General features: G+C 39.2%; 1 protein-coding gene across 1 annotated transcript; it reads left to right on the top strand.

The window, feature by feature from the left end:
* The first annotated feature begins 972 nt into the window (after positions 1-972).
* On the top strand, positions 973-12507 carry LOC119790613 (F-box only protein 15-like). Its single transcript, XM_038296215.1, has 10 exons — positions 973-1296; positions 1373-1453; positions 5537-5641; positions 7075-7314; positions 7829-8029; positions 9238-9358; positions 9439-9521; positions 10305-10450; positions 10669-10796; positions 11713-12507. The coding sequence occupies exons 1-10, from the start codon at positions 1076-1078 to the stop codon at positions 11977-11979; spliced, it is 1593 nt and encodes a 530-aa protein (XP_038152143.1). The 5' UTR covers positions 973-1075; the 3' UTR covers positions 11980-12507.
* Positions 12508-12866: the final 359 nt, after the last annotated feature.

Genomic DNA, 12866 nt, shown 5'->3' with positions numbered 1-12866 from the left:
ATTTAAAAAAATTACACTCTTCATAATTAGAATAAACATTCTGGATGTCTTGAAATTAATTTCTATTACTGTTAAGCATTTGTATTATTTTTACTATGAAATTAGTTTTTTCAGATATCATAAATAGATATTCAGTCAAGCTGATAAATGTCAAAACGGCCACTTAAAAAGTGTAAACATTTCTAGGTATATAAAACTTAATTTTAAGTAGTATATTGTTTGAAATTTCTGAAATTCAGTTTCTGCTGCAAAAACATAATTTAAAAAAAATTATTGAATTTGTTGAACCTGCTTATTGAAACCGACCCCTGGAGAAGTCCTTCAGTGGCAGACAGCTTTAATTGACATGCTGCTTTCATTTTGCCAATCTTTACTATTGCTGCTATTTCTATAATTACTCACTTAGTTTATTGCTTATTTCTCCTTCATTTACTGACTACCCTTTATTTATATTACAAACGTTCTGCTCTTACTGTTTATTATTTGTACCTTAATTTTGAACCTTTTTCACTTATTCAGTTTTTTTACATAGACTTTTTAACGTATATACCTGTGGGACTGTTATATTGCCGTTCACAACTAATTTTCCCCATTGATAGACATCAAGAGGATTTTCTATTCTATTCTATTCTATTCTATTCTATTCTATTCTATTCTATTCTATTCTAACTGCATTTATTTTCTTTCACATACAACACGGCAAACACTGCAATATGATTTTCTTCTCAAATTCTTAAAAAAACAAACATATTGGTTCAGGTTTTTTCTTATCTTTTTTTATTATCCACCATAACATCTGAAATAGTGTTTAAAGATTTCTTGTTGCTAAACTATTGACATATATTTTTAAAGCTGTAAATATTCCTAACTGAGCATTATTTCATTGTGTTGATATAATCTGGATCTGTATTTCTGTTTATGAACAAAAGGCGTATATATTTATTAAAATGTTTTTTTTTTTACATTTTAATGTGAGCAAATTTTAAAGGACCGCTTTGGGCTCAAAGGATGTGAATCTCTGCTGCCACCTAGCGGTGCGTCTGCCTCACTGCTTCCTGCGCAGAGAGCTGAGGTGATGGCGGCGGGACGAGGTGAGTTTTTTCGAAGTTTGGCGGAAGGTTTTGAGCGGAAACCTGCGCAGCAGGCACCGGAGATACAACAACCGAGGGCTGGCAGAGGGAGGCCAAACCTCGGAGGAGCTTTTGCCGCTGAGAGGACAGGATTTTCAGCCAAATGGAGAAAGACGCAGCAGAAAAAAGCGAGCAGAGAAGGTTCAGGTAGCGGGACTGAAACCAGGTGACTGCGCGCTTCGCTCACGCTTTCTTTGCTTGCATTTAAAAAGAGTAACTTTAACCTTTTTTTATTTATGTAGTGACCAGCCGACCTGTCCTGGTTTACAAAAAAAAAAATTCCCAGAGAAGTCCTCCGTTTGCAAACTGAACTTGTTGGAAAGGTAATTATGTATTATTAATATCCCCTTTAAATGTCACCAATGAGGGACCAGCACACCTGACTTCCATTATTAGCTAATTATTAGGATTTTGGTTTACAGCAATAATCAGAATCAGCTGTGCTAAAGCAGAGAAACCTCTAAAACCTGCAGGACAGCAGACCAGGGGCGGAGCTAGATGGGGGGCCAGGGGCGGCCATGGGCACCCTTAGTCAATCATTGGCCATCTCTGTGGCCACCCCTACCATTTTTTTCTCTCAAGTAGAATATTCAAAACATTTTAATTTTATATATATTAACAATTACTTAACAACAAAAACACTGTGGTTAATGATGCACATTAATATACCAACATTAGAGATGATTAGTACAGAATTCAGGCTCTTTCAGAACTAGATTTTTTCTGTTATATGATGCATCTCTGCAAGTCATCTAAGAGTCTTCAGGGAAATCATAGATACTGTAAATAACTATTTTAACAAAAACCTATTAAATAATGAATTTATTCAGATATTAGTACATGTAAATATCAATTTAATGTAGAATTATATTGATAAAAGTAGGTAAGTAATGACGATCGAAAAGATGGTCGCTCCAGAAATCAAACCTCAAAGAATTTAATCCAAAATAGCTTTTATCTAGACAGATGTTTAAATTATGCATCTAATTACTATAGTTTGTCTTTTATTTAGGATTATGTGCGTGCTTGAACCTGAGGTTCTGGTGCCTATCCACTTGCGGCTCCCCTCAGTATACAGGTGCTGGTCATAAAATTAGAATATCATGAAAAAGTAGATTGATTTCAGTAATTCCATTTAAAAAGTGAAACTTGTATATTATATTCATACATTACATACAAACTCATATATTTCAGATGTTTATTTTGTTTAATTTTGATGATTACAAATGACAACAAATGAAAATCTCAAATTCATCATATCAGAAAATTAGAATATTACTGAAGACCAATAAAAACAAAGGATTTATAGAAATGTTGGCCAACTGAAAAGTATGAACATGAAAAGTATGAGCATGTACAGCACTCAGTATTTAGTTGGGCCTCCTTTGGCCTGTATTACTGCAGCAATCCGGCGTGGCATGGAGTCGATCAGTCTGTGGCACTGCTCAGGTGTTATGATAGCCCAGGTTGCTCTAATAGTGGCTTTTAGCTCTTCTGAATTGTTGGGTCTGGTGTATTGCATCTTCTTCTTCACAATACCCCATAGATTTTCTATGGGGTTAAGGTCAGGAGAGTTTGCTGGCCAATTAAGAACAGGGATACCATGGTCCTTCAACCAGGTACTGGTAGCTTTGGCACTGTGTGCAGGTGCCAAGTCCTGTTGGAAAATGAAATCTGCATCTCCAAAAAGTTGGTCAGCTGCAGGAAGCATGAAGTGCTCTAAAACTTCCTGGTATGTGGCTGCGTTGACCCTGGACCTCAGAAAACACAATGGACCAACACCAGCAGATGACATGGCACCCCAAACCATCACTGACTGTGGAAACTTTACACTGGACTTCAAGCAACGTGGATGAAGTGCCTCTCTTCTTTTCCTCCAGACTCTGGGACCTTGATTTCCAAAGGAAATGCAAAATTTACTTTCATCAGAGAACATGACTTTGGACCACTCACCAGCAGTCCAGTCCTGTTTCTCTTTAGCCCAGGCAAGACGCTTCTGACGCTGTCTGTGGTTCAAGAGTGGCTTGACACAAGGAATGCGACAGCAGAAACCCATGTCTTTCATACGTCTGTGTGTGGTGGTTCTTGAAGCACTCACTCCAGCTGCAGTCCACTCTTTGTGAATCTCCCCCACATTTTTGAAGGGGTTTTGTTTCACAATCCTCTCCAGGGTGCGGTTATCTCTCTTGCTTGTACACTTTTTTCGACCACATCTTTTCCTTCCCTTCGCCTCTCTATTAATGTGCTTGGACACTGAGCTCTGTGAACAGCCAGCCTCTTTAGCGATGACCTTTTGTGTCTTGCCCTCCTTGTGCAAGGTGTCGATGGTCGTCTTTTGGACAACTGTCAAGTCAGCAGTCTTCCCCATGATTGTGTAGCCTATAGAACTAGACTGAAAGACCATTTAAAGGCTTTTGCAGGTGGTTTGAGTTAATTAGCTGATTAGAGTGTGGCACCAGGGGCCATCAATTTTGAACCTTTTCACAATATTCTAATTTTCTGATATGATGAATTTGAGATTTTCATTTGTTGTCATTTGTAATCATCAAAATTAAACAAAATAAACATCTGAAATATATGAGTTTGTATGTAATGTATGAATATAATATACAAGTTTCACTTTTTAAATGGAATTACTGAAATCAATCTACTTTTTCATGATATTCTAATTTTATGACCAGCACCTGTATATTGGTTATTGCCCTTATAAAAACATTTCTGACTACGCCTCTGCAGCGGACCAACTGTGGGCATGAATGGGGAATTTAAACCCAAAAACTGATTGATTCTAAAATGGACAAATTGGCTACTTTGCACAGTAAAGTAAGATCTGATTGGCTGTAAACTAGTGATGGTGAGCTGAATTGCTTCAATGATCCCCTCAGTTCATGAGGCACCATGTGAACATGTCACCACCTACTGTTGGACTGCAGAACTACAGTTGGTAATAAAATATGCAATTGCTTTTCTTTTTATTTTTTCCTCTTTTAAGTTCCTTTGAAATTTACGACGGAGTATTAGGGCCACACATGAAGAGAAAAAATATTTTTGCCATGACGAGATTAAACTCGCCCTGTCGACTTTAAACTCGCCATTTCAAGAATAAAGTTGAAATGACTGACATGTTCTCAAATTCAGAACTGCGAGCCTGGGTAAGCATAGGGAAAGACGTTACCGGTACGTTATGCCGTTAGGCCACCGCTTCCTGTGATGATTATACAGTTGCAGCACGTCAAAGACTACCTTCACTCTTAAAACGCAGACTGCAGCTGTGGAGCGCGGTTGCTCTTTTCTCCAAACTTTGGAATGTCGAGATTAAAGTCGCCACGATATATCAACTTTATTCTCGAAATGGCGAGTTTAAAGTCGACAGGGCGAGTTTAAAGTCGACACGTAGAGATTAAACTCAACATGACATTTCAACTTTATTCTCGAAATGTTGAGTTTAATGTCGACATGTCGACTTTAAAGTTGACATGTCGAGTTTAATCTCGTCATGGCAAAAATATTTTTTCTCTTCATGTGTGGCCCAAATACTCCGTCGTAGAAATTGTTAATGGTTGGTGGTGTATAGTAAAATCTTTTTAAAGTTTTTTTTGTGTAAAATTTCTTAGAACAATCAGTTTTTCTGCTATTTTATTTTATAAACTCAAGCAGACAGTGAAAGTGTGCAAATTGGGCAGTGATGAGCAAAATGAAAGGTGTCAGTTTTATTCAAACATAATAGTTTTTCCACGTTTTTGGTTTTGATCGGGTTGGAAGTTGTGTTCAACCAATCTTTTGGCTAAAGTGACCTAATTTGGCAGCGTTTTTACCCAATCTATGTTTTATATTTTATTATAATTAAGTTAAATCGCAACTTTCAAAAGTCAAACGCATTTCTTGAACCACCAACCTAGGGAGAGGCTCATCTCATAACATCACTACTGTAAAGTTTTAATTGTCGAGGATTTTTGCTTTTTTCGTGTTGCTACGTAACCTAAAGTTTTATGCCACTCTTAAACAAAAGCTAATTAAATCCTCACAGTATTTTGTATCTTTTTGTTCTTGTTGAGGAATATTTGGGTTTCAATAAGATTCCATAAAAGAAAAATCTACAATCTAATATATTTAAAGAAACAAACTTTGCTGACATAATTCAGCATTTTTCAGAATATAAAAAAAAAAAAATATGAAAGGAGAATAAAAGCAGGTTAGAAGTGGGTGAAAAGGTAAGCAGAAAAATGGAAACCTAACAACAAGTTAAATAGATATAAAACATACTGAATTGTAACCAACATAAAAAAACACCATGTTGTGGGATTATAGACCTTACATTTAGCTCTAGTGTTTCTCAGAGCAGTAAAGAGTTTGGTGGATGAGATCAGTCAGGTGTACCAACCTTCACCTCTGCTGGATTTCCTCAGACTTCCCTACGAGATCCTGATCAAGATTCTGTCCTATCTGGACCCGCCCTCGTTGTTCTGCGTCGGCCACGTGAGCAGACTCTTCAATCGGCTCTCCAATGACGAGTGAGTCCGTGCACTTTTTCAGTCAGTTAAAACATTTCAATACTTGGAGTCTAAACATCTGTTTTAATATGCTGGTGAAGATTCTCAGTCATCCAGGCCGTAGTCATTCCAAAAAAGAAAAAAAAAATGTCAGAAATAGCGTTGAGTTCAAGGCTTTATAGATTTGACCAAAATCAAAGCCTTGGCTCAGAAAACATATAAATTGAACTGGATGAACGGATCTGTCCTTAGGGAAGTGGATTCAAATGCGCTATTCCTAAGGGGTGCACCAGGAGAGAACTTCAGTCCTGTTCCCATGAAGCTGGGTTTGGGAGTATCTCCAAAACCTCTCAGTGTGATACAGAGTTCTCTCCTCTTGAAGTCGAGACAAAACCGACTGCATTTGGAACCTGGTGTCCGTTTCAAGAAGCAGGTTTACTGAAAACTCTTAAGTTGCCTAAACTTGAAAACAAGGAAACTCTGACTTTTCCGTTTCACAAAGAGAGTTTCTTCAACCTCTGTTTCTGTCACCATAGTAACATTGTCCCCAGAGCTAACCTGGACGGTAGCAGGTTTACTTCATTAAACTCTGAGTGTCCTCTGTCTCTGCTCTCCTTACATCCATTCACGTTGTTTCATTTCCTGATTTAGTCCAATTTTTGTCGTAGTTTTGTGCATAAATAAAGAATTCACTAGGTCCGTTGGACACATTAGGTTTTAAAAACAAACATTGCATGTCCTTTTGATGAGGATCTTATTAAAGAATGATTGGCACCTTTTCACACACAATTAACAATTTATGGGGAGAGGATTCCTCCAAACCAGTGACAGGATATATTACTTGTTTTTAGTTTATTTAATATGGGTGAGATGCAAATAATTTTATTTTTATTAAGTTATATTTGCAGTAAATGAAGAACTGCTGAAATTATTTTCAGATTACACAAATAGATTCATTAATTCCGCAAGGGAAAAGGAATAACTTTGGGATTAGGATTAACTCGATGATAACAACCTGATGAGCCTACTGGCACAATCTGAAGCCGTTCTATGGGACTGATAGCTGCTAATAACAACCATTTATTGGGATGATAACAGTCCGATGCACATCTGCAAACAGACACTTTACTGTGTAAAAGAAGACTGGTTCAACATGAGGAGAGGCGCATGAGATGATCGGGTCTGGACGAACAGGTTCGCCCCTTAGGAATGGGCGGTCAAATGCCCCATTCCTTAGGGGTGGACCGGTTCGTACGGTTCAATTTGCATGTTTTCTGAGCCAAAACAAGATGTTGCTTTGGTCCACTCTATAAAGCATTGAGCTCAACGCCAACGACATTTAGAATTGAAAAAGCTTCCTGGATGGGAAGCGAAACGTCTTCACACTTGGAAACAAAGTCCAGTTGATTGTTTTGTTTAACATTTTTGCAATTTCTGCTTCAATGTCGCTGCAGCTTCCTGTGGCACAGGATTTACATGTCCAAGTTTAATAAACGGATGTGGAAGCCGAAATGCGCAGATACACACACGGTGACGGATAACAGGGCGGAGCCAATGGAGGATGGTTCGATAAGCCGCTGGAAGAAGCTGTACTTTAATCTGATGACCGGACAGGAAATGAAGAAATGGATGAAATTGCTTCGAGAGATCAGTCCCTCCACCGGCCTGCCCTGGCAGACCGTGTCGGTCCTCAGGTCAGAGAAGATCATTTACAAGATAAAAAGCTGTTCTTACTATTTTATCTGAAATTACAAATGGTATCAAGGAAAGTATCCCTACCCTTACCTTTTCCCCACATTCCAGCTACAGACTTATTTTATTAGGATTGATAGAGCAACAGAAATCAGCTTGATTAAAAAGTTCTTTAGTTACTTTATTTAAAGCGACAGGTAGTGAATAAAACCTCAATGCAAACATCTTAACAGAATCAGAACCATTCAGGTAAATATAGAACCAGCACAAACCTTTATAAGACCTCAAATAACCCAGACTGAATGAAATCTGGTTAAACCATTAGCAGAGTGTGATTCATTCACTTCTACCATAAATGGACCTTTTCTCTGAAGGCCTCAGATGTTGAATGTTTTCTGGTTTATAAAGCTGTTCTGAATCTGAGTCAGTTTAGACAAAGCTGCACTATGCAGGCTCTTGCTTCCACGTCGGGTTTGATGAAGTCAGTGTATTGACGGTTTGCTGCGTGGCATTCAGGAACCTGAATGTGAGCTGGGAGCTGACGCTGTGCAGTCACGACGGAAAAGAGCACAGGTTGGAGCAGAGCAAGGGGCACTTCTTTGAGTCGTCCATGATTCTCTGCTGGAGCCTTGGAATCTGTCTCAAGTTCTATCAGATCAGCTCTATCCGGCTGCACGGCATCAGGATGGAGCCTCAGGGGAGCTCCGAAAGCAGGAAGTAAGGACAATTCTTCACAAGTTTCACCTTTATCTTTTTATTTGGACTCAGTTATCCATCCCAGGATGTCTGAAAATCACGCTGGAGTCTCGACCAGCTCTGTTGGAGTTAAAAACCCCGTTAGGGACTGACGTTTATAGAGTCAGAAAGGGGTCAAAATGTTTGTGAACTTCTAAAACTCAATTGAAACCAAAAAAATAGAAGTTGACATTTAATCTCTATTTTTTTACCTTATAATGTGGGAAACAAAACTTTTTTTTTTCTTTATTGCAGTTTTAGATTTTAGATTGTCAGAATCAAATTCATTCATTCACTTCTTTAAATTTTTTTTTTAAGTTTCTTTTTCAGTTTCAGGATAGTTTTTTTTTTTTTTTTACATTCAGATTTTGACCCCAATCCGACGGGAGTTGGTGGGGAAACGTGATAGAAGGCTTGCAGCAGCGCTGGAGAGAGATGTCCTGTTCCATGTTGCATTCACGGACCTTAGGAACTCCAGCGACTTGGTGTACACATTCTCTGCAGCATTTATTTGCCTTTTTAGCAAAATCCTATGAAAAATACTACGCTAAAGACATTTACACTGGTACTGTCACTAATCCTCATTCCAGAACGAGTTAATATCAGAGAGTCTTTTGCTGAAGTACTTGGAGTTCACACAGTCCATGAATGCAGCATGGAAGGGACATCTCTCCAGCCCTGCTGCAAGCTGTCAATCGGGTTTCCCCGCCCACTCCCGTCAGAATTGGGGCAAAATCTGAAAGTGGAAATAACAGATTTGAAAGTGTATATATATAGAGAAGAAAAAAAAAAGATACTGAAACTGAAAAAGGAATTTAAAACAAAAAAAATTGAAACTGAGAGAAAATAATTTGAATCTGAAAATCTAAAATCTAAAACAGCACTTAAAAAAAGAAATGAAAAGAGGAAGTTTTTAAGGTTTTTTTTAGACTGGGGGAATGTCTGTATATTCAATTCTTATTTTTTCATGTTTGCTGCTTAGTTGTTCACATTATAAGGTAAAAAAATTTACATTAAATATCAACTTCTATTTTTTTCTGTTTCCACTTTTATTTTTCCAGTTTCAGCTAAGATTTAGAAGTTTACAAACATTTTGACTCCTTTTCTAACTCCGTCGAGTTTTATGCCTGACATTGATGATCTGTGTTGAAAAAGCCTGATGTTTCCTCCTTCCTGCCCCTCCCCTCCAGGTCAAACTGGCGCTCTCTGATTCTGGAGCTGGCCACAGAAACGCTGCACCTCTACATCGGCACAGACAAACGGATGAGGGTCTTGTTACTGCAGCCGAGTGTCATCATGGGCTTCTGGGCGGTAAACAGAACCAATGAGCACCTCCATCATTTTCCACATTGTCAGTCGCCATTGTTTACATGTATTTTGTGTGTTTATAGGAATGCCAGGAGGTGGCCTTCATCATGGTCAGTCTGCACTTCCATAAGCTGGTGGAGAAGAGCCTGCTGGGCTCCAAAGCCTGGTGGGTAACTTCCTCTTTGACCAGGTTCTGCAGCCTGATTTGCAGTTTGTTCTATTTAAAGCTAAATTAGCAGTGTAGCATTAAAGCAACATTTTCCCAGAATAAAACCCTGCTGGTTGATTTGTTTTGAGCTCTTCAGGACATTTCCCATCATCCTTTGCTGCTCTAAGAAGTCTGAGACTGTTGAACTTATTTAGATGTCAACAGCTTCCCGATTTTTATCATATTGGTAAAATGGCTCCATCTGCTGGCCAAAGTGTGTCACTACAGCTGATTACTGGTTTTCTTATCAAGTAGCAGTTTTCCTCTGGTCTTAACCTGTCGGTAATTATGGCTTCTAAATGTAATTAAAGAATATGGAAGCGCTCTTTCGTTTCATTTTATTTATGGATTAATTTACTAGAATCTATTAGGATTTCACTGTTTGGATCAGGATTTTCCCTGGTGATACTACTTCATGTTTTTCTTGGAGCTCTGGCTCGTCTGTTATTTTTACTGATTCTAATTTAACTGAACAACTATAAATACATCAAAAAAATGTCTAATTTAAATCACGCAGAACATACAGAAGGAAGCAGAGCCCCTAACTCTGTTCACAAACACTCGGCTGGGTGATGTTAAAGATGTTGAAGAGAAAAGTCCCAAAGTCCTCTAGGCTAATTAAAAGCCTGGAAAACAACAGTTTAGATGAAGAAGTCGTAAAATTAGGTTGATTTTTCTTTTTTTTCTGTGAAAAGTGAACCTCAGTGAATGTTGCAGAGCTGTGTTTGTCCCTTCCTGCAGCCCGTACTTTGGAACTGGCGAACTACCACCTGTGGTCGACTCTGACCCAGAGCTGGGTCTCCATGGCTACACTTTACACTTAGTCCTGCACAACACCAGCACCATGATTATGTCTGGACACTTCAAGCAGCTGTCTTCCCCCAAAGGTAATTTAAAGTGAACGTGTAAAAACTGAAAGTTCCTCAATCTTCATCCTTGGTGCAGTGAAGCAGAAAGGTCATCCCGAAAGGAAAATATTCCATCTGATTGATTCTTTAAATGTTTGAATATGTCTGTATATTTAAGGACTCCTTACATTATGTCCTGAGAAATCCATATTTTCAAATTTTTTTCTCTTTTTGTAACCTCTTATCTTTGTTCTTAGATTCTCAGATTCAGGGCGGCCTGGTGGAGCTCAGGTTCATCCAGAGGGCCGATTTATCACAGCACAGATCGCTGTCTGGAAGTATCAGAATTCCCTGGAAAAACCATGAAATAGAAGGAGCTGTGGAGGTAAAGACATCTGGCAAAAATGTAACCCTAAAGTTTTTTTTCCCTAAAGTTTAGATCAGATTGCAGTACACATACACTGCATGATTTTTTACATTTACGGACGATTCTCTACTTGTGCGAGAATTTTTCAATCGACTTTCAGCCTGATCGTGCGTTGTGCATCATGTATTTTTCAGAGGGTAATGAGGGGCGATCAGCCTCTTACAACCACCTCCCAATCAGGAATCGGGAGGTTTGGAAAAAAATAAACATGTTTGATATTTAGTCGGCCGACATAAGGTGGTCGTGGGCAAATCGTTCAGTGGGAAAACAAAGATTCTTCTTCCTCTCAGACGAAAACACAGAAGCATGGCGGGGGTGCAACTGAAATGGAGTTCTTTCTGTTAAATTGACAGACCGTAGTAGCCATGTTTCCAAATAGGTCGTCGCCTTTTCTTTTTAGGGCTTTCAGCACAAAATTGTGCTATTGCGTTTCACACTAGTGAGCTTCATATTTCTCTATCTTTTTCCTATTTTACTGGTTTGGCTTCTGGATAGACGAGTCCGAGTAGCGCCATCTCACTGCGGAGCTGAGTCCGATGTGGGTTTTAGACGTACAGTGTGAGCTGGTAGATCACATAAGAGCGCCATGCCGCACAGTGTGAGAACAAACATCGTCGGCTATGAACTTTTAAACCCTGCGTCCAACGATTGAAAAAAACGTACAGTTAAAAGGCCACGCCCACATTTTCCCAGACTAAAGTCTTTAGAGGTCTTCCTTCCACTAAACTTTGTATTTAACTCAGTGCAGTCAGAAAGTTGCCATTCACCAGAGGTTAAACCTTCTGCCCTCTGCTTTGTGGCTGAGCTGCATGGAAGAAATCCCCGAACTAGAAGAATGTAACAGGAATATTTTTTATTATTTTGTGTTACTTAGAACTGCTGCATCATGGGTCTGACTCTGCTGGATGAGTTCCAGTTGCCCTTTTGGTGTGTCAGCTCACCCATCTACATCACCATGGCCAGCAGGAAGCCGTCCTCGGACTATGGCGGCCATGAATTCCAGATGGTGTACAGGAGCCCTGAGGGTGAGGTGAAGATGCTGCTGGTGTGGCTGCAGGAGCAGAAGCAGGTCTTCCTCATCGGCCTCACCGCCTACATCTCTGTCGCCAAACTCAACAAGCATTTCAAACGAGAGTACTGATTGTGCGTCCGCTAGTTGGGACGTTTCACAGCTTGTGTTATGGTTTTGTTAAAAACTTTTCAAGTTTAGATAAAAACACTCCTGGTCAAGAGCTTGTTTGATTTCAATGCAATCAGTGGCAAAAACTTGATTATTTTGTTGACTGATTAAACCGTTTTGCCTGTTTGTTTGAATAAAAAAGGCTTAAAGCTGGTCATGTTCAAATCTGCTGTTTTAAAAGGGATCATAGAATGCAAAACCATGTTTACATTGTGATAGTTGATAGTTCAGTGGGTGAAATAGACGTACAGAGAAGTTCAAACCCCATCAGCACCTGCTTTCTCTGCAAATCTCACAATTTTAAACTTCCACCATAAAACGGGCGAATCCAAAAAAAGCCCTGAATTGACGTAAACTCTGGGATGTTAACTTATTTGGTTCTGGCCTGTACTTTTGTCACACCCCAAAATTGACATACAGACCAGCCCACTGGTTCACTGGCCATAGAACATGAATAGAGCTAGATGGAGGACACCAGTTAAAGGAATAGTACACCCAAAACATGATTAGCCTTCATTTTCTACTCACCCCCATGCTGAACAACACTCTGGAGTACTTTTTTGATATCTCAAATGCATCTGGAGATCTGGGAGGCTTCTTGCTGTCTGCTGACATTCAAATAATGGAGGTCTATGGTGCCAGAGACAGAAAGGTCCATAAAAGTCCACAAAAAACGTGTCAATATTCCTCCATACTGCTCGTCCAATGTATTCCAAGTGTCCTGAGTGGGTAGCGTCCAGAATTTACTCTAAACGAAGCCATTTAGAATGTTTTTAGAGCATAAACAGTAGTGTATAGGATTTCCTGAAAGCCTGCGCGTTCACGACGCTACGGAAGCCGGCAGACCA

Source organism: Cyprinodon tularosa, unplaced genomic scaffold (assembly GCF_016077235.1).
Source record: "Cyprinodon tularosa strain WSP-4 unplaced genomic scaffold, ASM1607723v1 ctg369, whole genome shotgun sequence".
Lineage (NCBI taxonomy): Eukaryota > Metazoa > Chordata > Actinopteri > Cyprinodontiformes > Cyprinodontidae > Cyprinodon > Cyprinodon tularosa.
Note: the sequence above shows the minus strand (reverse complement) of the source record. Positions and strands in the feature narration are given on the sequence as shown.

Excerpts from the sequence above, each read along its gene's own strand:
- LOC119790613 (XM_038296215.1), top strand. The coding sequence starts at position 1,076 with ATGGCGGCGGGACGAGGTGAGTTTTTTCGAAGTTTGGCGGAAGGTTTT. Across the intron at positions 1,297-1,372 it reads GGTAGCGGGACTGAAACCAG|TGACCAGCCGACCTGTCCTG; the intron begins GTGACTGCGCGC and ends TTATTTATGTAG. Across the intron at positions 1,454-5,536 it reads AAACTGAACTTGTTGGAAAG|ACTTCCCTACGAGATCCTGA; the intron begins GTAATTATGTAT and ends GGATTTCCTCAG.